Consider the following 26,632-nt stretch of genomic DNA (forward strand, 5'->3'; position numbering starts at 1 on the left):
AGAAACACAGCTTCAACAGCTGTTTCCGCAGAAAGTAATTTATGGTAGATTTCCCTTTAATAGAGAGATCCAATGAGGATCAGTGAGAAGGCGGTGGTTTACATTTTAGGAGTTGCATCAAAGTGTTGATCTAAAGACGGGGGAGTACAAAGAGATCTTTCGATCAATACTGTCAGTAGAGCAGGGCAGCCTGCACTCTGTGTAACTCTGTATCTAATTCAAGTCAGAAGCAATTTCCTCTCCTCGTCTCCGACTGATTCAAATATGAACAAGCAGCTCTGAATCCTGTAGAGAGGCAGACGGATGAATGTTCTCTCACTCTCTCCACCACTACATCTTAGATACCTCAGCTCCCAAAGGGGGAGGGGGGGGGGAGGCCTTGGTTGAAGATCATTAAAGAACACAATGGCTTTTCAGAATCTCAGTGGGGAAAACAGACAGCCTCGGAGACCTCCAGTTATTACAGTATGGCGGGGGGAACCAGAAGCATTATAGCTCACATTACATGCATTGATCCGTGTTGGGGAAAAGATGGCTTTCCAGTATGATACCATCTGTCATCTGATAACAACCAGTTACCCAGCTGGGAGAGTCTTGGTCTCCTTTTGACATAGGCTCATATAAACATCCCTGTACAGTACAGGCCTACAGAGAAAATGCCAATAAACTTCAGCAGATATAAGTCGTCATTTTTCTCAAAAGATTTCATATATAAAAAGGCCTCTAAATACTTCCCACAATAAAGAGAAATAATGTCATAAAACTTGGCCTTGGGTTACTTCGTTATCTAACCCGCATGTGTTAATAAAGTGGCACACTTTTTTCTTTCAGATTTATTGTCCCCTGTGGTCATAAGATATAAAGACAGCCTGTATATATGTGGGTCCTCTCAACCATGACGGGCCACTCTGCATTCTCCTGGAGAACCAGAGCACCTTCTGGACTCCATCTCGTCCAAGCTGTAATTAATTTGCAGAGTGGATTTGCTGGGTCTAATCCCACTGAACTGGACTCAATGACCATTTTGTTTGTGCTGCTCAGAAATTGCATATGGCATTTTCAGGGCTGCAGATGCACCTGGTCTTTTATGCAGCCAAGCCAATTCATTTGGCCGTTAGGTATTTGTCATGAAGCTCATCGTCTCTGTGCAAACAAAAAGCCTCAGCAAAACACATGAATCACATTTTCCCAGCAGAGGACAAAAGATAACAATGTTTTAGCTGAGGACAATGCTCAGTTATTCACATCCAAGAGAAAACCATCAGCAAATAACCCGATTACTGAACATCTCATACATGTTATATTACTGTAAATTATTATTATTTAATTATCCTGACTGTGGAGAAAACTATGATTTTTTTTTTCATATCAGATACAGTCTTTTATTCCTAATCCCCTGTTTTATATAAGTATATTTTCTGATATTGGTTTCAGAAACCTCTCTATTTTCTGATCTGCCCCTGTGTTAAACACAGTCTGTAGCTTCTGCCTCTCTTGATCAAAACAATCATAAAAAACAGCGTTGGATGACGTCATGAAATAATGTGGGATCATTGGAGTTGACTTCACCCCCATTACTGTAAGCTCCTCTCGGTTTGGGTTCCTTCAGTGTCGGTGGTTCAGGAAATCAAACAGACCTGGTGATTCGAGCCGCTGAAAACACTGAAAGCAGCTTCACATTTAAAGTCAGAGTCTGAGCGATGCCATACGGAGGACAGAGACTCAGGGAAGAGCTGGAGCTGAGATTGATGGTAACCTTTTCTGATTGTTTCTCTGATAACTTATGAACCAGACGTTCAGCAGGTTTTTACCAGCAGCTGAATTATCCAAAAATCCTTCATCTGGTTCAAATATAGAGCTGAAAACCACCAAGGTGTAAAAAGTGTATGCGGCTTAAAACTAGATAAAAGTCAATGTTGAGCTTCTGTCAGACAAACACACTGACACATGATCATAGAGGATATGATGTCACTGACAGGCGGCCAATGAAACGTTACCATGATTAAAAATCAGATTTCTCAGAAAAGAAAAGAAGAAGAGATGAAGAGATTGGAGTGAATCAATGAATGAAAAAACTGTATTTGGGTGAGTATGACATGACTGTTGGTGGGATCTCTGAGATGAAATTTTCACTGGTTAGGAATTTATTAGAGTGTTTATATTTGAATCATACAGTTATCACATGGGTGATTATTCTTCTTTACTTAACTGCACCTTTTTCAGCCGTTACACAGATTTTCATGTGTTGCATGTTTCACACACACACACACACACACACACACACACACACACACACACACAGGTTTTAAACACTGAACACCTCCTTTAAAGTGGACGCTTAATACATCATCTAAATTCTCTAGGCCACTACAGTTAGGACTAAGCCTTAATAGTAGGCACTCTACCAGGTGAGCCACCGAGGTACCCCCATTTTTTAATTTATTTTAATTGCTCTCCAATGTACTCCCAAATCCCAATAATAATAATAATAATAAATGTATTAATTTTCACAATAACACTCAAGTTAGGTATCAGAATGTCAGAACCAGGACTAAAATACATTTACTTACAAACACAAAATGTCCACCTCTGACTGATGCGTCAAAACTACATATGTTCTTAAAGCTGATCAGCTGACCACTTGCTGAATGACGCGTGACTGTTTGGGTGCCACACTCCCACTGAATTCATGTGTGTCAGGTTTAATTCTCATCAGCTGTAAAGGTCCATCCTCTCCCTCCCGCTCTTAGCCAGAAATCTCGGCCACAGATCCATCACGTGATGGCATCTGTTCACCTGGCAAACAGCTCGAAAACACTCCTGCGCAAGTACACCAGCCAGCCGCCATTTTGTCTGATCACTTGGACAAGGAGAAAGGAGTGAAGAACTACTATTCCCCATTAAGCCTGAACCTATCCTAAGCAAAACCCTTGATTGAAGGCTAAAGTAGATTACCAGTGAAGAAAGCTTAAGAAACCTCTGGGACAAAACAGACAGAAAATGAATAGGACTGATTCAGTATTCTAAAAATGATGCAGTTTAATTCGAATCGACTGAGGATTTGTCATTTATTAATGTCCAGCTTCACAATGAAATGTAGCAGGTTAAGGGTATAGAAATAATGCATTACAGTCCTGCATTAAAAAAAATGCTGGCTGCATCACACTGCCACTCGGATCTTTTTCTGAGACTTTTGTCTTTTGTGTTTCTTTGTATTCTCAATGTAACGGATTGTAAAAGTGTAAAAATGTAACTAGAATCACCTCCTCGTGGTTTTCTGCCTCCTTCACTCAGACTAGTTTCAGGTTACATCCCTGTTTATCCAGGGTCATAAAACAATATGGCTCCAGCCCTGGCTGTTCTGTCAAGGCATTACTGAGATAAAGTGTATCGTGTATCAGAGGGATGGAAAAAACGCGAAAACAAACAGCTGAGAGATGTAAACCCTGCCTTCTTTCACACCAGTAAACTGCGCACTATTGTTTCATGGTTACAAAAAATGTTGGATTGGAATGTAAAAGAGTAAAAACAGGAAGATTGCAGCAGAATGTAGGCTGCGCAGTACGTTGGTCCTACAATTAATACTTTTACTGAGAAGCTTAAAAAACTGCTAACAAAAGCGATTATTCGGTTCAAGTAAAATTCTGTCTTATCGCAATTTATTTTCATAGTTTTTAACCATCATTTCCCAAATTTATAATAACATCGCTCTGATTTTGGAAGCACAGTGACAACAAAGTCCAATGGTGCAAGAATCATATGCTGTGATACAATCAGACAGGTTAAAGAAAGAAGAAGCTTTAGATCTAAACAAAAATGAGGAGCACACTCAAAACATTATTAATCTGTCACTGCAGAGGTAAAGTGTGCGCACAGCTACTGTAGCTATGGTGAGTTAAAACTGAACTTAGCCCTGTTTGTGACCTCAGCACAAGGTATTTTTTGCTCCCACAGTCACTCAGAATTAGAAAACATTAGTTGTACAGGATGAAACCAACGTCAAGTCCCAACATTTTCAAAATGTCTTGCCGCTCTCTGCACTTCTTTACAGCAGATCAGGGAACTGGCTGACACACTCTGTAGAAATACTCCATTTAAATGTCAGATTTGTCCTCTGCAAATATTTTGCCACTCTGAGCAGATAGGAGACATCTGAAGGTAAAATCTTCTGCTGCTGAAAGTGATGTAGGCGTAATCCCAGATTTCAGTGAATACAATTTTATTTTTGCCAAAACTACGAAAATCATATCCACACCATTAAAACACAAAAACCTAAATTAACCCTTTAACAAAGGCTTGTTGCCAAAGCATGTGTTTATCACCAGGTGCACAAAGACTACGACCACCATGTGAGGTCTGATGAGCCTTACTGACGCTCAGCAGGTGGGTGCGCCCAACAGGATGTGCATGTGTCTCAGGACAGACGGATAGCGTCAGCTGTCTCATCTTTGGCGTTGACAGTGATGGTTTGATCCTGAGCGGCATCACGGACAGCGTCACCACAGCCTGGGAATAACTGATGAACTGTCTGGGTCAACGACCTTGAACGCTAGATGGATAGTATTCTGTGTGCCAGCTGCTAACAGGTTTGAATACCCGCCTAACATTATTCATTTATGCTAAATTACATCACGACAGAATATATCATGTACACAGTCAGTCAACATTTACTTGTATTGTTGCGCCCACTGCATGTGTATGGATGCTACAGCTGTGTTTGGTTTGGTTTAAGTCAGGACATTGCTTTAAGTGTCTTGTGTAATAGTAACTTCTAATGACTGATGGAGCATGAGTTACTGTTTATGTTGACACTAGTATTCTCTGCAGTGACATTAGCATGTCTCCACAATTCACATTGATTGCAGAACTATTTCACTGGCTGGTTTTGAGCCTATTTCAAGTTAAATATTTCATTTTATGTCAATTTTTCCTCCTTTTTATGGAAATACAAAAAGGCTAGAATCACCTCCTCATGGTTGTCTGCCTCCTCGACCCAGAATCATATCAATTATTAAACATGTGTGAAGCCTTCAGTTGTGGCTAAAAAGTGTTTTGTGAGGTCACACTGAGAAGTTGAAGCAGGCGGCGGTGCAGAGGAATAAAAAACTAAAGATGCCCTTCCACCGTCATGCAAGGTGGGGGTGCAGGCTGAGTATGTTGCATGTACATAACAAATTTCACACATCAAAGTGGAACATACAGTGAGGGCTCTTCCATTGAAATTTAAAGGCGGCGCCATCTAGATCCCATGCCACACCCTAAGCCCAAGATTCATATCAGAAAACAAAATTCACAGCTTCTGACATTGAACCAAAAAACGAACAAAAAAAATTACTCCATTACAGATTTGTTGGCATGACACAAAACAAACTACCACCATATTATAGAAATATAGACATATATTATAGACAAAAGTAAATGTTGCTCACAGCGACCAAATGGCTTAAGATTCCTGAACAGTCCCCAATACCATGAAATGTCCAAAACATCAACTTAAATAGCCAGAATCCACACTGGGCGACAGTCAAACAAATTCCAAGTACATTTTTCATCGTTTTCTTTCGAACACAAAATCACTAAGTCACAAAAACGAATCACTACAGCGCAAAGTGAATGAACTTTTCACATGCACAAAAAAAAGCGTGTTTAACTAATGACCACTTGTGAGAGACAATCTGTTACTAAATGTCCTTCCCTTTCACATGCTTGATTTCAGTAGTTTAGTTCTTGCAGGGCTAAACTCCCGCGGCGCAGCCTAGAGTTAGCGAAAGCTGGCATTAATGAAAACTCAAAAGAGCCACGCATCACAGCATCATCAAGCTCTTAAGACTTTGCTAACCACAATATTAGGTGGAGCTGGTTACCTGCCAGGAGGAGCACGTCAGTAGGTGAGAAACTGTCATTTCTCGTTCCCAGTAGGTGGCGCTATAACTGTGACTTAAATTTGACCTATAGATGTATTCAGCTCTGGACTCCGATCAAACATGAAATGTGAGAAAGACCTGACCATGTGGAGTCGAGTCACAGTAGCTCTTTTGTTCTATAGCAAGTATGTAAATTCACTATATTGCCATAAGAACATTGTTTGATGAAAACTCAAACACTTCACAATTTAGCATCACAAAGGTCCTCAGGCTTTTCTCACCAGTCTGAGGTGAATCTGGTTGACCTGTCAGATAGATTGGACAATGTATATGAGCTACAATAACTTCCTGTTTCATTAGATTGTTCTAACCACATATGATGTTAATATGATTAAAAAAGTTCAAATACAAAGCCTGTAAATGGCAAAATATATGAGTACTACCCAGTTCCAAAGCACTGATTCTGAACACTCTGAACACTGTCCTGCTGTGAACTAGGGTAACAGTGAGTATAAATTTGCATTACAATTCACAGACAGCTTTTCCAAGGTGACATAACAAAGTTTTCAGATACACAAATGTGCCAATTATCAGGATAGAGGGAATGACTTGTTTTGCTCGAGGCATCAACTTCCTTCATATTCATGAGAAGAATGTAAATAAATTATGAGTTGGAGCTTTCAGTCAATATGGCTGCTCACCTCCACAGTCAGCATATTTATTCTAGACTGCTTTTTTTTCCCTCTTCAAAATAAAAGTGCTTTTAGTGGGATCTCAAATTCCGTCTCATCTTCTCACAGCTAATATCTTTTGTTCTTGAGAAATCACCCAGAACAGGCTAATGGAAGCGTGAGGATGGGAAGAGTTGTTTCATTATCTACTTCATCACATCAGATTTGAAATGAGGTAAGGAGTCAGACTTTCAGCTTCAGAGCGTTTGAACGATGCGGCAGGACAATGAACCTAAATTAACCAATAACTTTTACAGGAGAAACAGCAAAAACGTCTCAGATTCATCCTCTGAGGCCTTGGCAGTGTTGTTGACCTTGACATGCTCTCAGCAGCCGTCCTCATTGGAGCTCGCCGATATTGGCCTATCACAGATATATTGGTATTGGTGAATATAGTATTCTCCCATATGCACTGATATGAATACTTTTATTAAGAAGCACTAACGGCTATATATATACATGTATATAAACATATTTGTTCTTATGTTTTTTTTGTAGTCATTTTATTTAATTCACAGTGAAGTTTACTGTTTCAGTGCACTGATGTCATTTTGGACAATAAAGTTTATTGTTAAACTGTAAAATATCCTGCCCATATACTAATATCAGTATTGGCATTGGCCGCCAAAATCCAATATCGGCCTGTTGTTCACTGAGCTCATTTTTATAACCATTTATTTATCAGTTATAGACATTTAAACTGGTAAAAGCGTAAAACACATCATCATTTATTAATGAGTTACTATAAGGCTCCTTTTACCAGTTATAGTCATAATCTTACTTATCATAATCTATAGTTATAATTTTACTCATTAGTAAGATTAAGTAATGAGTAGTAATCATTAACTTGATCTGGCCAAATAGTGAGCCTGCATAATGTATGAAAACTGTGTTATAACTTATTTATAATTGTTTATTTATTATTTATAAAGTGTTAAGAAACTAATTAACAAACTAATTATAAAGAATTTATAAATCCTTTACAAGGGTCGTCTTATTGTAAAGTGGTACCGAAAAAGGACCAAAAAACAAACCAGAAGAGGATGGCAGCAGCTGAGATCTGCCATGAGCATCATGAGTATTCTTCTAATGATGTCCTCGACTTGTAGACTTCATTCACCGACTAAGAAGGATTTACAGTTAAATATTATTCTTTATTGTGATTTAATTTAAATTAATCTCAACTTAATTTTCTGATCCCTATGACTGGGGAGCTTTGCTTTGAAAGGACTTCAACTCCTGCTGCTCATGCGATGTGGCTAAAAATTCATTTCTTTAGAATGTGGCTCTGCATACTTACAGTAAAATTCTGTAACTACAACAAAACATAATTCACCTGCAGATTATATGCTTTGTCCTTCAGACTGAAGTGAAGATTAACTGCAGCATTAAGCGAACTCCTAAGACCTATGGTGTTTTTATAACTGCTGGAGGGAACAGATGAAAAATTGTAAAAGTCATCTCAACTTTGCTGAATTTCCTCTACATTCATCAGCCTGTTCTGTGCTGTCACATTGTGCTAGATAACTCTATGTTGGGAAATGTCAATCAATCATTCTGGAAGCCTGGGGTCAAATAATGCCTCTATTACATTTTTTAGTGGAGAGTTCTATTTAAGTTAACTCGAAAGATTATTATTCATTATTATCATTTATGTTCTAGTTTTCTCAGTAATGATAGAAGATCCAACCTTAAATATAAGTTTCAGGGGCATCCTTCTTGATGCTATGAAATTACCTACTTAAGTACCGATAAGAGGTACACAATGAGAGCCATTTTTCAAAAGTTGGTAGTACTGCAGCACACCAAATAACAATTGGCCCTGAAAGAGTAGAAAACAAAGACCTATAAAACTAGAATATTCGCCTTATTGCCTGCCTCCGTCACCCTAAGACTAGTTTCAGGTTATATCTCTGTTTATCCATAGTGCAAAGTCTTGAGTATGACTAAAAAGTGTTTTGTGGGGTCACAGTGACTTTGACCACCAAAATCTAATCTGTTTGTCCTTGAGTCCAAGTGAATGTGTGTGTGGCAAATTTGAAGGGATTCCCTTGAGTTCTCCAGATATTGCGTTCGCAAGGCCAAAACCGTGTTCCAAGCGAATGTTTGTTCCAAATTTGAAGAAGTTCCCTCAAGGCGTTACTGAGATTTCGTGTCCACGAGAATGGGACGGAAGGACGTACGTACATTCGGTCGGACGACCCAAAAACAATATGTCTCCAGCTCTTACTGTCGGCGACAAAACAAAGGGAGTGATCATATAACAATCAAAAATAAGGGGACCTTGAGTTAGCCATACAGAGAAAGCTCTAGGAATGATAATGCTGGTCAGCTGATTGGAGGCGTCCATATTATTGGCCTTTTGAGGTGTAAAGTATAAGTCAAGTTTTATATAGAGCAGGTCGAACCCTTAACAGCAGTGGTGGAAAAGAGTGACTCGCATCCCAGGTCAGGTCTTGGTTCCTTGGAACTGAATGGATCTGTGAAGACCTCTAAGAATCTCTTACAGTTAAAGAGCAGCACCTCTCTTGTTTTTTAATTAACAAATGTGTGTGGTAGAGACAACATGTAGAGGATACCCACAACCATCCTCCCCCCCCCACCACTGTAAGATAAAATAAAATAGTCACTGTTTCTATTGGAGGGCGAAGCCTCATGGTGAAGCAGAGAGCTGTTTGTCGTCTCTGAGCTAAATCAAGTTACAGAGACCTGAAACTGTCATGTTCTGTATGACTCAAATTACAGTGTTGTGGAGTGCACTACACCTTCAAAGATGGTGATTAAATTATGGGAGAACTGGGACGAGTACGAGGTCTGGTGGAATTGTAAAGTGACTCAAATAGAAACAAGAAAACTTCAAGTATGGTAAAGGCTATATTGATGTAACTGTTTTACAGTATGTTAAATCATCCACAGCAGATATTCTTCACGTGGTACTGTAAATGAATGACACATCATCCCACCAATCTATTTTTATGCCTCCACGCCAGCGACAGCTAGAGCTGGAGACATATTGTTTTCAGGTTGTCCGTACGTACGTCCGTCCTTCCCATTCTTGTGGACACGATATCTCAGTAATTCCTTGATGGAATTTCTTCAAATTTGGTAAAAAATATTCACCTGGACTCAAGTATGAACTGATTAGAATTTGGTGGTCAAAGGTCAATGTCAGTAAGACCTCACAAAACACTTTGTAGCTGTTACCTAAGACTTCAAATTGTTCATATTTCCTATGATTCTGGATAAACAGGGATGTAATCTGAAACTAGAGGAGGCAGAGCACCACGAGGAGGTCATTCTTCATCTATCTCAGCTGCCCCTTATGCTATCATTCTTACCATGACCATGAAACAAGTTCCAGGCCTATGCTGAAGGTTTTGCCAACAGCTGTGATCAACAGTACACATCCTACCACCATCTCAGAGCCAGAGGTTCTCAGTCCCCTATATATGACAGTAACAGTAGCCAAATCACCTACACATATAACACACACAAACCCATCAAAATATATGGGGGCATGCATCAAATTAGCTGTATATGGACTCCTGACTTGTTGACACAGGCTATGGAGGTTACCTCTGGGCGTGGATTTTTCCCCACGCCACATGAGAAAAGAGCTTAACCAAGTAAGAGGCTGCAGGAACAACACAAAACTCTCAGACATCAATTATTTGATTGTTTCAGGATGTAGTTCTCTGTGATCCAGACAGCTGTGTGGGGCCTTATAAAGGCCCAAGTCATGTTGAGTACACAGGAACTCCTGGGATAACAGAGGGAATCTCTTTTCTTATGAATCTGAAAGACTGTTGTCCATTTACAAAAGCAAGACTCACCATGAAGGCAGCGAAGATGAATTCAAAATAAACCATTTTTTGGGCATTTTTCAGACCCCATTACTGCCAGTTCTAATGGAATACAAGATTCACTAATCTAGTTTCTGGGGCCAAATTTGATTTGCTTTCTAAGACGCACAAGATTAATTCAAGCTAATACTCATTTATTTACTCTTTTTTTTTTTTTTATTCATTCACTAATTCCTTGTTAGACTCCCTGCCCTGGAGTGGTCATTTAATGACAATGTTTAAAGACCACATAGTATTAAAATTTGAGTGGAATGCCAAAATTCCCAGTGTCAATGCATTTGTTCATTGTAACCTAAGGGAAGCCATTTCAAATTTGGCATCACCAATATTTGGCATTGTTCCGGGAGAACTTACACCAGTGAGGAAACTGTCCCACTGAGACAGACTGAACAATAATCCAGATATGGTGAGATAGAAGCATGGATAACATTTTTATTATAAATTGTAATTATTAATAACTATGTTATTACTAATAATTATATTACTTAATTGTAAATATATCATATTGTTTATATGTACGTACGTTCGTCCGACCCATTCTCCCGGACAGGATATCTCAGTAACGCCTTGACGGAAATTCTTCCAATTTGGTACAAACATTCACTTGGACTCAAGGATGAACTGATAAGATTTTGGTGGACAAAGGTCAAAATTCAAGGTCACTGAAATGTCGTGTCCACGAGGAGTCTTTTTTATGCGTATTGCAGCAATCAGACTTAGCATTTTAAAGTACCTTAAAGGGACAGTTTGGGTTATTTCACGTGGGTTTAAGATAAGATAAAGCAGTGAAAATATTCTAAATATAGCGTACACCTTAAGTGATGATGTTTTTTTTTTTGTTTGTTTTTTTCAGGTAAAGCTAAAATACGTTTTTTCTGCTGTCCCTCTCCACAGCAGTGTATCACTCAGCTACTGTTCTGCTTCTCCAATCTGTGAGCGTGCTGACCCGGACCTACTGCAGGTAAGACACTGGCTGTGGATAAGCACCCCATACAAGCCCACATCAACTAACGCAAAACGATCACTACACCAGCCTCCATGGGCAGCATCTCACAGCCACTCACTGCAACACACTGCCCACTTCCACATGACAAAGCCTCAAAGACACGACACAAGCCTTGACAGCTGCATTCCCATGGAAACTGCATCAAGTACGACCAGAGACGTTGCACGATGACTCATGATTAAGTCACAGTTTTGGCCGAGGTAACTGATGTATTCATGTTAATTGGCCAAGGTTTTAAGTTAAAGAATATACTATAAAACTAGGGATGCTCGATTTGAATTATTTTCGAAGCTCGTTAACCAACTATTATCTGTTAACCGACAAGATCAAAATGTACTATTAAGAATGGAATACCAATACAACAAATGTTCTTTTTTTCCATAAGAAGGGATTTATTTTTACATGTGCAGAACCGGCATAATAGCCTAGATTTCCTAATGTAAAATAAATAGTAAATAGTAGCCAGACGTTCTAATGTATAAACAGTTTAACAAAATGAAAACGTTCATAGCGGACAGCTTGTCTACTGGTTTTTGTTCAGAAAATAGCAACATGCGGACATGTGGGGTTAATCTGGTGTCAGTCTGTTCACTGTGAGACCCGTGGTGAAGAATACCCGCTCAGATGGTACCGGCGTCCCAGGAATGCACAGATAGAGTCTTGTTGAGTGGTCTGATTATCTTCCCACCAGGCACGAAGATTAGTATCCAATGAGGGTGGATTGTCTCTCAGATATGTATATTTTTTAATTGTTTAATCAGTCAAAATTCTTATTATCGGTTAACGGCTAAATGGTTCATTAATAAAACCCCTATATCAAACAATATCTAATAAGTTGGTCTAAAGTTAATTCATTTTCATACAAATTTTTAAAGCCTGCCGGACATCCTGAGTATGTTTTGCGTGTTTTCCAAACATACATTCATAGAAATATACAGTATAGAATTAGTTAGACCTATGAGCCTGATGACCCCATTTCTCCGATTGCGCCCTGATTGACTCATTTTATCTGACAGGCTGACGCAGACTCACATGAAACGCTCTGAATCTTCTGTGATTCACATCATTAGCTCGCAGGGCTCCAGACTTCACCGCCGTCCCGAAAAAAAAATGATATCAAGTGAATGTGAACTGTCCCAAAATCAAAATGTTGTGTCTTTACTTTGTTAATATCACACACACACAGAGACAGACAGAGATTCTTGCTTTATAGTTAGAGTAGATAGCTGGATGTCTGCTGCATGCCGCGGTTCTGTTTTCTGATATTAGTGTCCGGATTTCTTATTATCTCTTAATATTAAGGGACGGAGTAGGAATAAAGATCAGCCCTGGACTTTTGACTTGAACTGGACCTGGACTGGACAACCAGAACCCAGCTGGAGACACCATCACATACGACATAAAATTCTGTAGATCTGAGCTTATCCCACAGACTATGAGGACTTTAAACAGCTTATTAACTCATTATAGCAGAAAACAAATCCATACATTTTCCTGATGAATAAACTCTAGAATCTAAGTAACTCTAACCCTAAAACTGGACTCACTGGGAGCAGTACTGGGAGCTGTGGTCCTGAATCCACTCTGCTGCTCTGCTCCTCGTGTCTGTTGTCTGAGTTACTGCTGATACTTGAAGCATTGGATTTTTCTGGATTTTAACTTCTTTTCTCTGAGATGATCAGACACAGTTTTTTTTTTTGCTTATTTAACTTTGTCATTCATGTAAAACGAGTCATCATCAGTCCACTGCCGCCTCAGTGTTGAAACCATGACAAAGATTCAAAGCGGGTGGATCTTCCCGTGCCTCCCGATCAGCCACTCCGTGCTCCGTACTCTCAGTTGTCAGTCTGCGTATTTGATAGTCAGAACACTGGATTAATTCACCTGACGGCTGCAGAGCAGCAGCGAACCACCTCTCTGCTCACATTATAAAGAATGTGACATTAATGATGAATCACCTCAACACGCCAACCTACCTGCTCCTAATCCCAGAGTTCTTTTTTGTCCCGACCCTGTGGATATAACTGGAATCACTACTGTCCATGTACAAGCTACGTTTGCTGTGATAACAAAAAAGATCACACTGATATATTGAAATTGTTGGAATTTATGCTTTAGCACACACAGCCAAGGTGCCACCTGTGACGTTAGCGAAGAAGTAACTTTACCAAGCAGCTAGTGACTATTTCAAATCAATGCCTAATAAAAAATGCACCGATTAAAATGTGTCTTTCAGTTAGCTCAGACTCGGGGTCTGGAGGCGTCTGGGTGGACTCGCTCTGTGTTTAGTTTAACCAGCGTGGCGCACTTGAGAGGTCCCGGCGAGTGTTGCACCGGAACATTTCATCAAAGATCCTCTTTAACAAAGATGAAGCATTACAAGCAGCGCCAATGATAAGTAACGGTAAACACTTCCTGTTTCCTAAGTGGGCGTGGTCAGGATTGTTTGTTCGTGTCAAAACAACAACAAAAACACATTATAACTCGATACAGTTGGAATTTGTGCCTGATTTTGCTGCTTGTTTTTATCCGTTTGCTTATATCTGATCAACCCAGTACGAGATCACATCAGTCTAATACTCTCTGTTTTCCCTCTAAAACTGTTTAATGATAATAACAATAATTGTATTATAACACAAAGAAATACAAGTTTTATTTCAGTTTTAAATTTGAATTCATGGTTGCACGTATAGGTCCCTCTAAACGTCTGTGGTTGGAAAGTGATGTCAGCAGCACGACTGCAGCAGTGAAACCAGAACCGGCAGAGAGAAGAGATGTGTGCTGTGAGATCTAATGAGAGTGTGTAGTTCATTTTCTCTTGATCCGTCTGAAAAGTGCCATTTTAATGTCAGAGTGTTCTGAAGATCTGTGGCTTGTGTATCAGTGTATATTTCAGGTGAAAGAATCCCAATCTGTGATCATGTTCGCTTCTCCCATTGGAGTGAACAGACTCAGACCTGATGCTGGTCTCCTACAGGTGGAGAATCCAATGTGACACAGAGAGAGAAAGTGTCTCTGATGTCAAGTCTGGTGCTGAGTGACGGTAACCATATCAACAGCAGGCGAACACACGCTGTGCTGATTGCAGTCAAGCAGCGCTCACTTCAGTTTGTCATTTCCTTAACTATAGTGTAAAACAAGTAAATGAAAAACTACATGTATATCCTTTCGTCTGGAAGTGCCCCGGCTCAGATCTGTGTTCGTCCCAAACACGGTTCAACTCCCATACTCTCTCCCAGCGTTTCATATCTGTCTCCGCTGTGCTATCCAATAACATGGCCAAAAAAATACTATGTTTCTTTTTCACTATTTAACATAATAAACAGCCGTGACAGCATGTGGCTGGTATTTTCACTGTGTGAGTCTTTCTGTGTGTGTGTGTGTGTGTGTGTGTGTGTGTGTGTGCGTGTGTGCTCGGGGTCTGTGTACAAAACACAAACAACCATGTTCCTTTATGCCTGGAGAATATGATTTGTGGAGCGTCTCTGTAGCAACACGACGCTTCATTTCTGGTTTGTTGTTGTGACACATTTTAGCTTCATTAAAACGCTGCAGCTCCTGAGATGTGGATTTTTGCACTTATGCCATATAGACATTTCCATAATAGTTCGACTAATTGTTCAGCACAAGTTCTGAAAGCCGGTTAAAATTTTGGATTTAGTCCAACACTAATTCATCTCTTACTGAACCTTGTATCGCTCTGTTTTTATTAGCAAAGAGCAATGTAGAAATTGTCTGGTTAAAGTAACTGATAATTATTGATAAATGATGATTATGTCAGCTATTGCTGATTAATATAAATTCCATGATGACTAAAATGAAACTGTGGTCTGGTTAATGTGCACTCTGTATCACACTATCACTTTATGTCAGTGTGACTGTGTTTTTCTGCTTCAACAGGACCAGCAGAGATTAGAAAAGGGATATGTGGATTCACAAAATGCTACAGCACCCTTAGAGTAGCTTAAGGAATATTTCTGTTGGTACCAAAGAAGTTTTCAGGTTCGATACCCTGCCCAAACCCAGACCATGAAAAACAACCCCACACCAATGTGACTGTGAACAGGGTGGCTACACGCCCTCAGCCCTATGGTGTATTTTTTCTATCAATAAGTACTTATTCTCTCTGCTGTATGTGCAGCTCATCCAGACAAAACACTAAAGACCCCAGAGACTCAGTATTTCTCTCAGTATGTCAGACAGATAAACACAGCAGAGACAGAGGAGAGAGAGGTGAGAAGGAGGAAAAACAACAGTCAAGATGGAGACAGAGCAACAAAAACAGGTCAGAGATGAAGACAGAGAGAGAGAGAGAGAGAGAGAGAGAGAGAGAGAGAGAGTGTTAGTGTTAGGGGGAGAGAGTGTGAGCCAGCTGAAGCACATTGTTCCTGTCTCACACATTCAGGCTTCACCTACAGCTGACGCCTCCTGCAGCCAGGTCCTTTCACAACTTATCACATATCCAGCAACTACTCCCCACTGCCAGGAATTCACTGCCAAATCTAATAATTACTTTGCAGACCTTGGCGACAATTGCATTATGAGAGAGTATTCACATGTACAGTCTCCAGGACTCCAGCAACCCCGAGTCAAAATTGTCAATTTAATCATAATTAATAATGGCACTACCGCAGCATTTCAATCCTGCAAGTCAAAGTCATTAAAATGGTTCCAAGAACTCCAGGACTATATTGTCTGGAGGAAGTAATCAACTTTGGACAGGCCTCAGTAATTCATTAATATACCACCTCCGCATGGAAGAGGGGAGGGCAGGGTGACTTTGTCTACAGGACATTTGTTTCTGAAGACTCTCTGGGAAAACTTTAGATGTTAAAGGCACAAAGAACAGCAAAAGAAGCAGAAGAAGAATATGAATGCGCTGGATTTTCCGCCTTGATTTTGCGGCTCTTCGAACAGGTGAATAGGGTTGCCACCCGTCCCGTATAATACGCCTCTGCCTCCCGACAAAATTCTAGTACCTGAGTCTCGGTACGGGAAGAAATCTGTCCTGTATTTTCGTTCATGTTATATCCTCAAAGTGCTGTGAATAATGTAATGTCAGGTAAAACCAAACCAGTTGCCACCTTTTTCACATAAAAGGAAGCAACCCTACAGATGAATATTATCTCTTTTACATCCACGCACACCCAGCTTCTTGAAAAGTTTCCCTAAATTAACGTTACATCCCATCGTATATAGGTTTTTGGTTTTTTTTGTTTTTTTTTGCAGTAATGTCTCAAATTACAGATTATTTTAAAAAGAGAGCTCACGATGAGGAGAATCTCGAGGACAGGTGAAACAGTGCAGAGTGCAGACATCATTAGTTCTTCTAATATAGGAAAAAAAAAGTTAATTCATGTTACTGACAAGATACGGTTAATGTCAGGACATTAACAATAAATATATGTCTGTAACAATATGTAACAATAAATATGAACCCCCCCCTCCTTTGTGAACGCCACACACATAGCATTTCTTTATAAACTGTTAACACTTTAGGTCAAAGTGCTATTTGTTATGGCATATTTATGTGTTTCCAATAAAAACAAAGCTGGGGAGGGACTAGCTGCAGTTATAATTCGGTGTTTACAGCAGCCAAAAGCAACACAGCTGTTGCTGACTGACATGTACACTGACTTGAGTTCTCTTGTGTTTTGGAGTCAGTTCATATTAAATTAGAGTGGAGAAAATTAGCTTTAGAGGCTTTTGATGACTGATCATTACAAATATATTTTTCATATACTGGGGGAGGACTTGACCTCCTGGGAATCGCAGATAAAACACATCTTGATGTGTTAATGTGTTTCCCTTCTGTGTTTGAGATCTGGTGCCACACACCCAGCTGTTTTTCTCACTGCCAACGTGTTGTTTCATCAGCTCTAAATATTACTGTAAATGCTCATGTACGTACCTTGAAAGCTCCCAACTGACAAGTAAAGCCAGGTGAGTGCTGGGATGAAGACCAGGGCGAGGGAGGCCGCCAGGAACTTCCTGCGCCCGCGACACATTACCAGCATCCTCTGGACCAAAGCAAATACAAATAGAGGTAAAGTGACCTCTATGTGGGTAGCAGCTGTTGTCCAGACCGATTCATTGCACTGGAAGAGAGAGAAGGAAAAAGTAGGTTAGAGGCGGACTAAACATTTCACATCCTGTACAGACGCAATTACAGCTTAGCACACAGCTTCTGCCGATTCCCACATCTTAACCTCCTTAGGCAAAAGACACAAGATTCTATAGGACTGTTAATTATCGTCCGATATAGATGATTGCAATATATAATAGATATATAAGCAGGTATATATGGGTCCAATCATCCAATATTACTCATACTGTGATTGGCTCCTGCACTGCATCTAGTGCTCATTGATTATAAATAGTACATAGTGGATTTAAGATAACACTAAAGCAAATCAGCAGCAGATCCGGGATATGCATCGCATATTGTGTGTTATTTGGAGAATGTATTATGATTAAAAAATGTCATCAAGACTAGGTCTAAACCTAGTATATGTCTGGACCTATGGTCAAATCCTTATTTTATAACTGTGATGGCGTCTGACAAAATCACCAAACACATAAATAAAACAAAGATGGAGCTGTAATTTCAGCTGGATTTACTGCAACATGATCACTCAGAGAGAAAGTTAGAGGAGATTGTCTTTCTTTTTTAAAGTTATTTTTTCAGACTTTTGCCTTTATTACAGTCATAAAGAGAGACAGATAGAGAGAGAGAGAGAGAGAGAGAGAGAGGATGACACGCAGCAAAGGGCCATAGACAGGGAACTTCACCACCCACCACACCTCCTTTGCTGTCCCCTGAAATATACGTACTGTACTACAGCTGTGCTTTGTTTGTTGTTTTTTGTGCCACGGTAAATTGCACCAGTGCAAGTGTACCAGTATACTCACTGACTGCATTGTTATCAGAATGGACCAGTGTACTCACACACACTTGACTGACTCCATGACAATCATGTGGCTGTGGAGTACACAATATGCATACTCAAGTAGAAGTAGCAGGAACTGGCAAAAAAAAAAAGCTCTGCTAGAAGTATCATTCATTTCAAATTATTTGATGTGCAAAACCCTGAACAAATTAAATAATATAATGGTAATGACCAAATAGTTGTTTATTCATGCAGTTATGCATGCATAGAGCTGTTTCATTCTACTTCATTGCATACTAACTGTTCAATTTGTACAGATTAGAGGTAGCAAAATATTTATGATGACTATTGCATAAGGAGCTTACACTGTCAAGAGATGATAACTTTTCGTTGATTTTAAGTGTATGTGTGTGTTTGTGCGGATAAATATTTTTAAATGTTAAAAATTCAGATCATATCGGTCCCCAGGTGAGTGCTGTAATGGAGGTGAGGATCAGTGTATTGGAAGTGCTCCTCCTCTTCTCTGCAGTTCCTGAGCAGCAGCGAAACAAAGCCGCTCAGTAGACTGTGGCTCGGCTGACCAGTGGTGGAAATATGATCACTCAGTCAGTCAGTCAGTCAGTCAGTCAGTCACATTCAAGATTATAGGGCTGGCCCCGCCATTGTAGTCCAGCCAAAAATGTGTGACAGCACCAACCTGGTATACCAGCGCTGTACAGCATTGCCAGATTTGTTGATGCTTAAACCATGAAATCCTGAAATATTAGAATAACAGTGTAACTGCCACCTATTGTTGGACTACTGTAGTTTGCAAAAGTGGATTTCATGTATAGTGTGGCCTACACCAGAAGATGCAGAACTAAAATATGTAAGAAATGCATGAATGTACTTGCAAGGAGCTAGCAAAATAAACCAAAACATGTTTGTTTTAATTATAGCACCCCTTTATGATGGGGCATGTTGCAATTGGCTTCTTCGTCTGCTGCAAATTCCACATTTGCACCTTCAAGGGTTTGAGATGCAGAATGAGTTTTAGCTAAAATCAGATGTAAAGAAAAAGAAAAACACAAGATCTAAACATGAAGAAAGGCTATATTTTCAACTTCTTGATCCACAGCAGTTTGTTTAACATGAACGCAGCGCGCTAATGTTAAGCTAATAGTAAACTGTTATGAACACGCTAAAAAGGAAACTTTCTGTGTGTAGACTGCAGCTTCATTTGACACAGAGAGTATTGAAGTCTCATTGTGTGATGTTAGTTGAAATCCTCTATCCCTTTCAATTACGTTCGTCCAATTATCCAGCTGACCTCAGTCCATTTTTTACCTTTGCCAAAACAGCCCAGGGATGAAACATAATACCTCTGGCCGGCACATTCACAACCCAGGATGCCAATTATCATAGTGTCACCCGGTAAAGAGCAGTAGAGGGAGCAGATTTCAGAAAAAAGTATTTCAAGCACTCTTCCAGCACTTACTGAATCTCCAAGATTTTTTATTGTGGCCCGGGCAATGTGAAGAGCTCAGAGTGAGGCCGGGTTAAATGAGGCTAGAGGAGATTAAACAACTCTCTCAAGTATGACAACCACTGCTTTGATATGCTATGAATCATTTCAGTGGCTCCTTAGCCTTTGACCCCTGTGTGATATTAGCTCTTCACTGGATGCTGTGATTTAAATTGCAAATGCTACACTCAAGGCATTTATTACCACATCCAAGCGAGGTGTCAGACCACACAGTAAGCAGCTCCAGTCGTGCAGGGACACAGGGAAAAGAGACATTATGTGTCTCAGACTGAGGAGCAGCGGGTAGACTGAAGGACATTTTGTTATCAGCTTCACTGGTAAGGTGTGACATGATGTCATCAGCTGTCACAGCTTTTCACAGACAGTGAGGTTTAAACACTACCTAAGCTTAATCCACTTGCCTAATCCACTTATTTGGACGTCGTGAACACGTATGTGAATGCACTGAACATATGTTACAGTTGTCGTATGCTCAGTGGTGGAAGCATTACTCAGATACTTTTCTTCCTGTAGAAATACTCCATAGTCCTGTAATCAAAATCCTGCTTCAGTGAATGTACATCAGTATTATTAGCAAAATACATAAAAGTCCACATTCTGCATAAAACTATAACCTGTTTTATACATAATTATATATGATATTATTGCAGTGTTGCTGCTGATGTAAGCAGTATGTTACTCGCCAAGGTCTGTTACTACACAGTTCTGCTACACATTTGGATTCGTTCTCAACTGACTACAACCAGACAATGTGTTTTTGCAACAGGTCACAAGCCAAAAGTTTGGCTTGTATCGTTTAGAAATAATTTTATATATTGTTTTTGGGTTGTTCATCCGTCTGTATGTGCGTCCGTTTGTTTGTCCATCCCATTCTCGTCAACGAATATCTCAGGCCTTGATGGAACTTCTTCAGATTTGGCATAAACATTCACTCACACTTAAGGATAAACTGATTAGATTTTGGTGGTCAAAGGTCAAAGGTCAAGGTCACTGTGACCTCACAAAACACGGTATCGGCCTTGTGAACGCGATATCTCAGTAACGCCTTGAAGGAACTTCTTCTAATTTGGCACAAACATTAATTAGGACTCAAGGACAAACCACTTAGATTTTGGAGGACAAAGGTCAAAGGTCACAATGACCTCACGAGATGCAGTTTTGGCCTCTTGAATGTGGTATCTCAAGACCACCTTGAGGGAATTTGGAACATTCACTTGGACTCAAAGATGAAGTGATTAGATTTTGGTGGACCTCACAAAACATGTTTTTGTCCATAACTCACAAATTAATTCACTAATTATGACGCAATTTAACTCAAATATCTAGAAGGATAAAATAAGTGATGACATTTTATATCGAAAAAGTCAGAGGTCAACTTCACTGTGACATCATAATATTCTGTAAAAATACTTCTGGTCATTATTCAATGCTGTAACTCACTTGGCAGGTTGATGGAGGAAACAACCATGAGGTGGTGATTCTGTTCTATTTGTCTTTGTTTTTTTATTTCAGAGTTATATAAAAAAGTTATTTAAATAGAAATGATTAATCTGAAAATAAAATCTGGTTACATAGTTGTTGAATAAATGTCGTACAAATTTGATATTTCCCTCTGAAATAAATGTATTTTTCAAGGGTAAACTGTACATTTAGAATATTTTTGGGTGGAAAGTTTGATGAGATTGAGAAAGAAGTTATAGTTAGTCAGATTTTTGTTATAAATCCAGAGGGCTAATTTGAATTAATCTGATAATCAGATAAACTCTTTATCCACCACAACAGTAATGGTCGCTTCTCACTACTTAAGGCTTACTTTGCCTTCAAATACTCTGTGTAATTCTTCCTCTAGTCAATCGTCCAAATAATCAAGTCACTCACTCAGTCACTGGTCACGTTCCGATCCTAGCATTCACATGGAGCGTATATCTCTTCTTCAGTTTACTCCTTGGTCAAACTTGTACCATAAAAGCCCCAATCCTTCCTAAAACTCACAAACATTTAGATTATGAGAGAATTACATCCCATCTTTTTCTAATCTCGCCCCGCACGGAACCCAACATGATGTCCACAGCCTGGCTTCAAGTTTACACTGATTGCTAGAGATGTCAATAGCGAGCCTTCCCTCACGGCTCATCAGTAGGTTGATAGGAAATGGAATTTTATATCCACAATTCAATATTAAATTGCTGTGTGTTGACGCTGAAAGTGATGAGCAATGACTACAGAGGCGTGTTTTATTGGTTGAAAAAGGCCATGGAGAAACACGCTGAGAGACACTGAGTGAATTGAGGGCAGACGCTGCGGTGGAGCTGGGAAATGGTGGAAGATTTACAGAGGGTACAAATATAAAATCACTCTGACAGAATTATTAAAACAAATAGTCTTCAGATGAAATGAAAACAAATCTATAATTCCAGGTCCATTTAAATTCAAAACTATATGGTCTGTAAACTACCACTATATTTCAATAATCCACTGAATTTGTCAAGACTGGCACCTTTATTCATACACAATTTACAGGAACAGATGAAGACTGAAGGATAAGACGCCTAAATTACAAAAGACTTTTCACTCTCTTCCCTCTGGTGGCTTCGAGCCCTGAAGATAGTTTCAGTTTTATTTGTCCAGGTTCAGATATTTGACTGTGGTGGATGGAAGTTCCTTTGTGTTGCTCACAGTAGCTGCTATAAACAGTTTTCATTGGGACTACTTTTTTACCAAAGTAATAGTACCTATGAAAACTGTTCACACTGTTGTGTAGACTGTCTGAGACACTGTTCTTCCATGTAAAATCAATTCATTTTCCTTAACGCCTCGGGAGGTTGTGTGTGTTATGACTCCTCCCTGTTAGAGCAAAGGTGGACAATATCTTGCAAGGATGAGGTCAGTGTGGCGGTTTAGACATGAGTGACAGTTGCCCAGGGCAGTCTCTTGGGGGTGGGGGCGAAATGGGCGCTCGCAAAAAGTTACATTTGCGTGATCGGTTTTCTACATCTTCATTTGCACATCATGTAAATGTATCATCGTGTGGGTCGGAGCGGACGACCTTGGTAGATGGGGAGGGGGGGCGAGGAGGGGGTGGTTTGACCACAGGTCTCCCCACTGGAGCAGGGGGAATCTAGCAAATAACACACTTCTGTCTCTGTACAGGGCTAATGCAATTAGTCCAATCAGTGACAGCAGGAAAAGTTCCCAAATAAACCACAATTCATTCATAATACTGTGAATACACAGATCTTTTCTCTGGGTTGTGTGAAATCGTTAAGAATAATAAACTAGTCTGCACACCAGTGCAGTAGTGTAATAATTAGGTTCTCTTAAGTGTGTTAATCTATTTGTGCGATGAGGGATTTGCGCAATTTAGTAATTTGGTTCTCCTTTTTATTAGTATATATATATATATGTGTGTGTGTGTGTGTGTGTGTGTGTGTGTGTGTGTGTGCAAATAAAATGGAGAACCAAATTACTAAATATACAGTACTATATAGTACACACATATATATATATATATATACAGAGAGAGATTCTTGTTACTTTATTGTGGTATTTATGAATGGTTAGTTTGTGCAGAATAGTGTGTCTTTAGTTGTACCATACAAGGCACCATACAAGCTCCACAACCGCCACTTGATGAGGTCTGCTATTTCCTCATGTTTTAATTTTCCTCCTCATTTTCCATCTCCTGCTCTGTCAAAGACCGCTGTCTGCAGATATAAGTACAGGTGTATGTCAGCCAGGTAAGTTGGGCTTGAACACCTGTCTTTTTGTGAGGATTTTGAGGATCGGTTCGGTGCAGCGTTCAGCCTGTACTTGCGGCAGTAATGCTGCCGCCGCTGCTCCGGAATCTTATGAAATGTCACCAAGTCGCAATTATACGACTCTGCGGAGGCGCAGTCCCGCTGTGGCCCGCCGGCCGAGCTCAAAGCCGGCCGGACGACCTGCTTGGTTCGATCGAGCTGACCAACAGCAAAAAATTGGCAAGTGACAAAGATGTGTCGGTTGGGTGCAGCGGCGACTGACTGAGTTCAGACACTGAGGATCAAAAAAATACACAGGTGCGTTAATCGTTGTAAAAAAAAACAACACTGAGATGAAGCTACTCACTTTAGCCGGTCGTTAAAATGATAAACGTCGCAGCAGCTGTCACTAATTAATGTTAATTGAGTCAGTAACTTAATGTCAGGCTGCTGTCGGCCTGTCTCCTCTCCACACACCACTGTTAGCGCTTATCACAGATAGTTTGTGAGGGAAGAAACTCCACTCCACTGCAACAAAACTGTACATTCTCCCAGCTCGAATTCCTTTCACATTATATCAGTAATTTAAGTTTATAGACTTTATATTTTTCAAACATCTACAATGACTGTCATAATTACAGAATTATTAAATATATAGAGAAAGAAATAATCAGAAACCTTTTTGTATTTTGCTTGTTAATGTTTCCTCATGTCTAATGCTGAAAAAGATCCTGGAGGAAACACTGTGGTGATCCAGAAATATAGAGTGGAAACCTTATCCTACAGGATGTGATCATTTTTGTGATAAGCCAACAGCTTCTCACTTAGAAACAATTATGTCTTATTTATGAGCAGGATGTACAGTACACAACAAAACTGAGCACACCCCCGGTCAAGTAATTACAAATCCAATTAATACAGTTTTATTTGTTTTTAGCCGAAGCCCAAGAGGAATGAAGACAATTCATTTGGGAAAAACAAATGTTTGACTAATTGAGCTGTAAAGATCCATATTTAAGAACCAGCTGCAACAAAAGTCAGTGCAGCCTTCTTTGGTGATATTCCATTCATTCATATGATCCATTCATTATTAATATCATTAATATTTTGTATTATTTTGTATACATTTTGTATTTGCCTTTCTGATGACAGATTTGATCCTCCTCAGCACAGTCACTCACTGGGGTGGTCTTGGTCAGGTCCACCGCAAACGCTGCTGCACCCCATCTGATCCAAACAAATTCATTATGGTTTCATCGGACTAAAGAATGTGCTGCCAGGTTGTGCCAACATTCATCAGGCTTCTTTTCATGGTCCCTGGCAAAGTTTTTAGTTTTGTGAGCAGGGGTTTTCTACTTGAATGCCATCGTCCCACAGAATTTGACTTCCACCAGATCAAGTCAAAAGCACTTTCCTGTGTTTCTCAGTACAAAGTTGGGCACAGGTTACACATCAACGCACCTGTAGCTGAGTGGACTGTGACAAATGAATCTAAACTCAAATCGGAAAAACAGAATTGACAGTGTAGTAAAATATACAATTCAGATCTGTAATATGTATTAAAATCTAATGAAATCTAATATGCAGCACACTTCCTCTGTTCATTTTCATTTATATTTATTTTTATTGAAATGTGGTGGTATATTTGTACACAGAAGCTCACAGAGGCAGAGCTGTTGTTAAACTGTCAAAACAAATCTTCTCAAGCCAACAGGCAGCAACAAATATATATATATATATATATATATATGTACCAGGACCAGGGACCAATAGCAGTACGGGGTTTACCTGCTGCATGCCCACTCTGTAAACAAGGGAATAGCAAATGTATTATTATTAATAAAAGATGTCTTTCAGATCAGAGGCACTGTAGACAGACCTGTCACCTGTCCGGCACGGTGCTGTTAAACCAGAAACACCGCAGCTACACTGCGCTCCGGGATGAAAGAGTGAGCTGCAGGCCTGACATAAGTTTCAAAAACACACAATGACAGGCTGAAAGCATCTCACACGGGGAGGCTCAGCGGCTTTCTCTCCTGCGTCTGCGTGTGTGCTCTGTAAGCGCATGTGATGACATCACTCCAAACAGAAAGGTAAACAGACAAAAATCAGTCTTGTTCGCTTTTAAAAACCCTCTTCTACCTACTAACTTTGGTGTAAAAAAAAAAACTTAAATAAACCACAGTAATTAACCACAGTTATAGTGATAATTAAAATTTAAACGGTAATACTAACTGTCTGGCATTTCTACTGTGATATAGCGCGATACCGGTAACCGTTTCATCTTTATCTGTGACTGATGGCATTTCACAAAAACACAAGTACAGATGAGAAAGCAGACAGAGAACCAGTTAGAGACTATTTTCATCCAGTTATCACGTGACAGAGGTTCTTTATTTAGCTCACCTGATTACACCTGAGGTAGTTCCATTCACTAATGAAAGCCATGAGATGTGGTTGAAATGTATGATCAAGTTAGTAAGTGGAACTTTTGATTTGGGATTTATTTTTGTTGTCATATATTCCGAACATAGATGAACAGAGTTTGATATTTTATGTTGTTTCAGTGCAAAGCAGTGAAGGGTTTGTAACATTCATCACTGAGTCTCGTATATCAGTTCAGAGCCCTGACACTTTCAAAATGTGGAAAAGCATATAATGAGTTCTTATCATGCAGTAGAAAGAGAAGAAGAAATAAGTCCGCGGAGTCAGAAATCTTTTCTGCTGTAGAGAACTGTGACACTTCCTGAGAATGGTTTATTAAACCTGTCACTTCTGGTTTGATCCCAGATTGCCCTTAACACTGAGCCACAAGAGCACCTCATAACTCTCCTGTGAAGTGGTGACAGCAGAGACACACTGCGCCCTCCGCCATCGACACCATCCAGACATTTCATCGACGGATAAGGAGAGAAGGGACCCAACTTTCCATCAGCTTTCAGAGCCGAACTGAACAGGAAGTGATAAAAAAAAAAAAAAAAAAAAAAAAAGCCCATTGTTGAGCATGACTGAGCAT

At 39.8% G+C, this 26,632-nt stretch overlaps 1 protein-coding gene across 1 annotated transcript in view; it reads right to left on the bottom strand.

Annotated features, from left to right (window-relative positions):
* Positions 1-26,632, bottom strand: part of large1 (LARGE xylosyl- and glucuronyltransferase 1) — a 117,102-nt gene that overhangs the window by 70,909 nt on the left and 19,561 nt on the right. The window contains exon 2 of the mRNA XM_023418725.2: positions 17,376-17,562. Coding sequence (XP_023274493.1) covers positions 17,376-17,481 — 106 coding nt within the window. The 5' untranslated portion in view covers positions 17,482-17,562. The remainder of the gene's footprint in view (positions 1-17,375; positions 17,563-26,632) is intronic.

Source organism: Seriola lalandi, unplaced genomic scaffold (genome assembly GCF_002814215.2).
Source record: "Seriola lalandi dorsalis isolate HSWRI2012SDOR001 ecotype SW California unplaced genomic scaffold, Sedor1 jcf7180002054584, whole genome shotgun sequence".
Classification (NCBI taxonomy): Eukaryota; Metazoa; Chordata; class Actinopteri; order Carangiformes; family Carangidae; genus Seriola; species Seriola lalandi.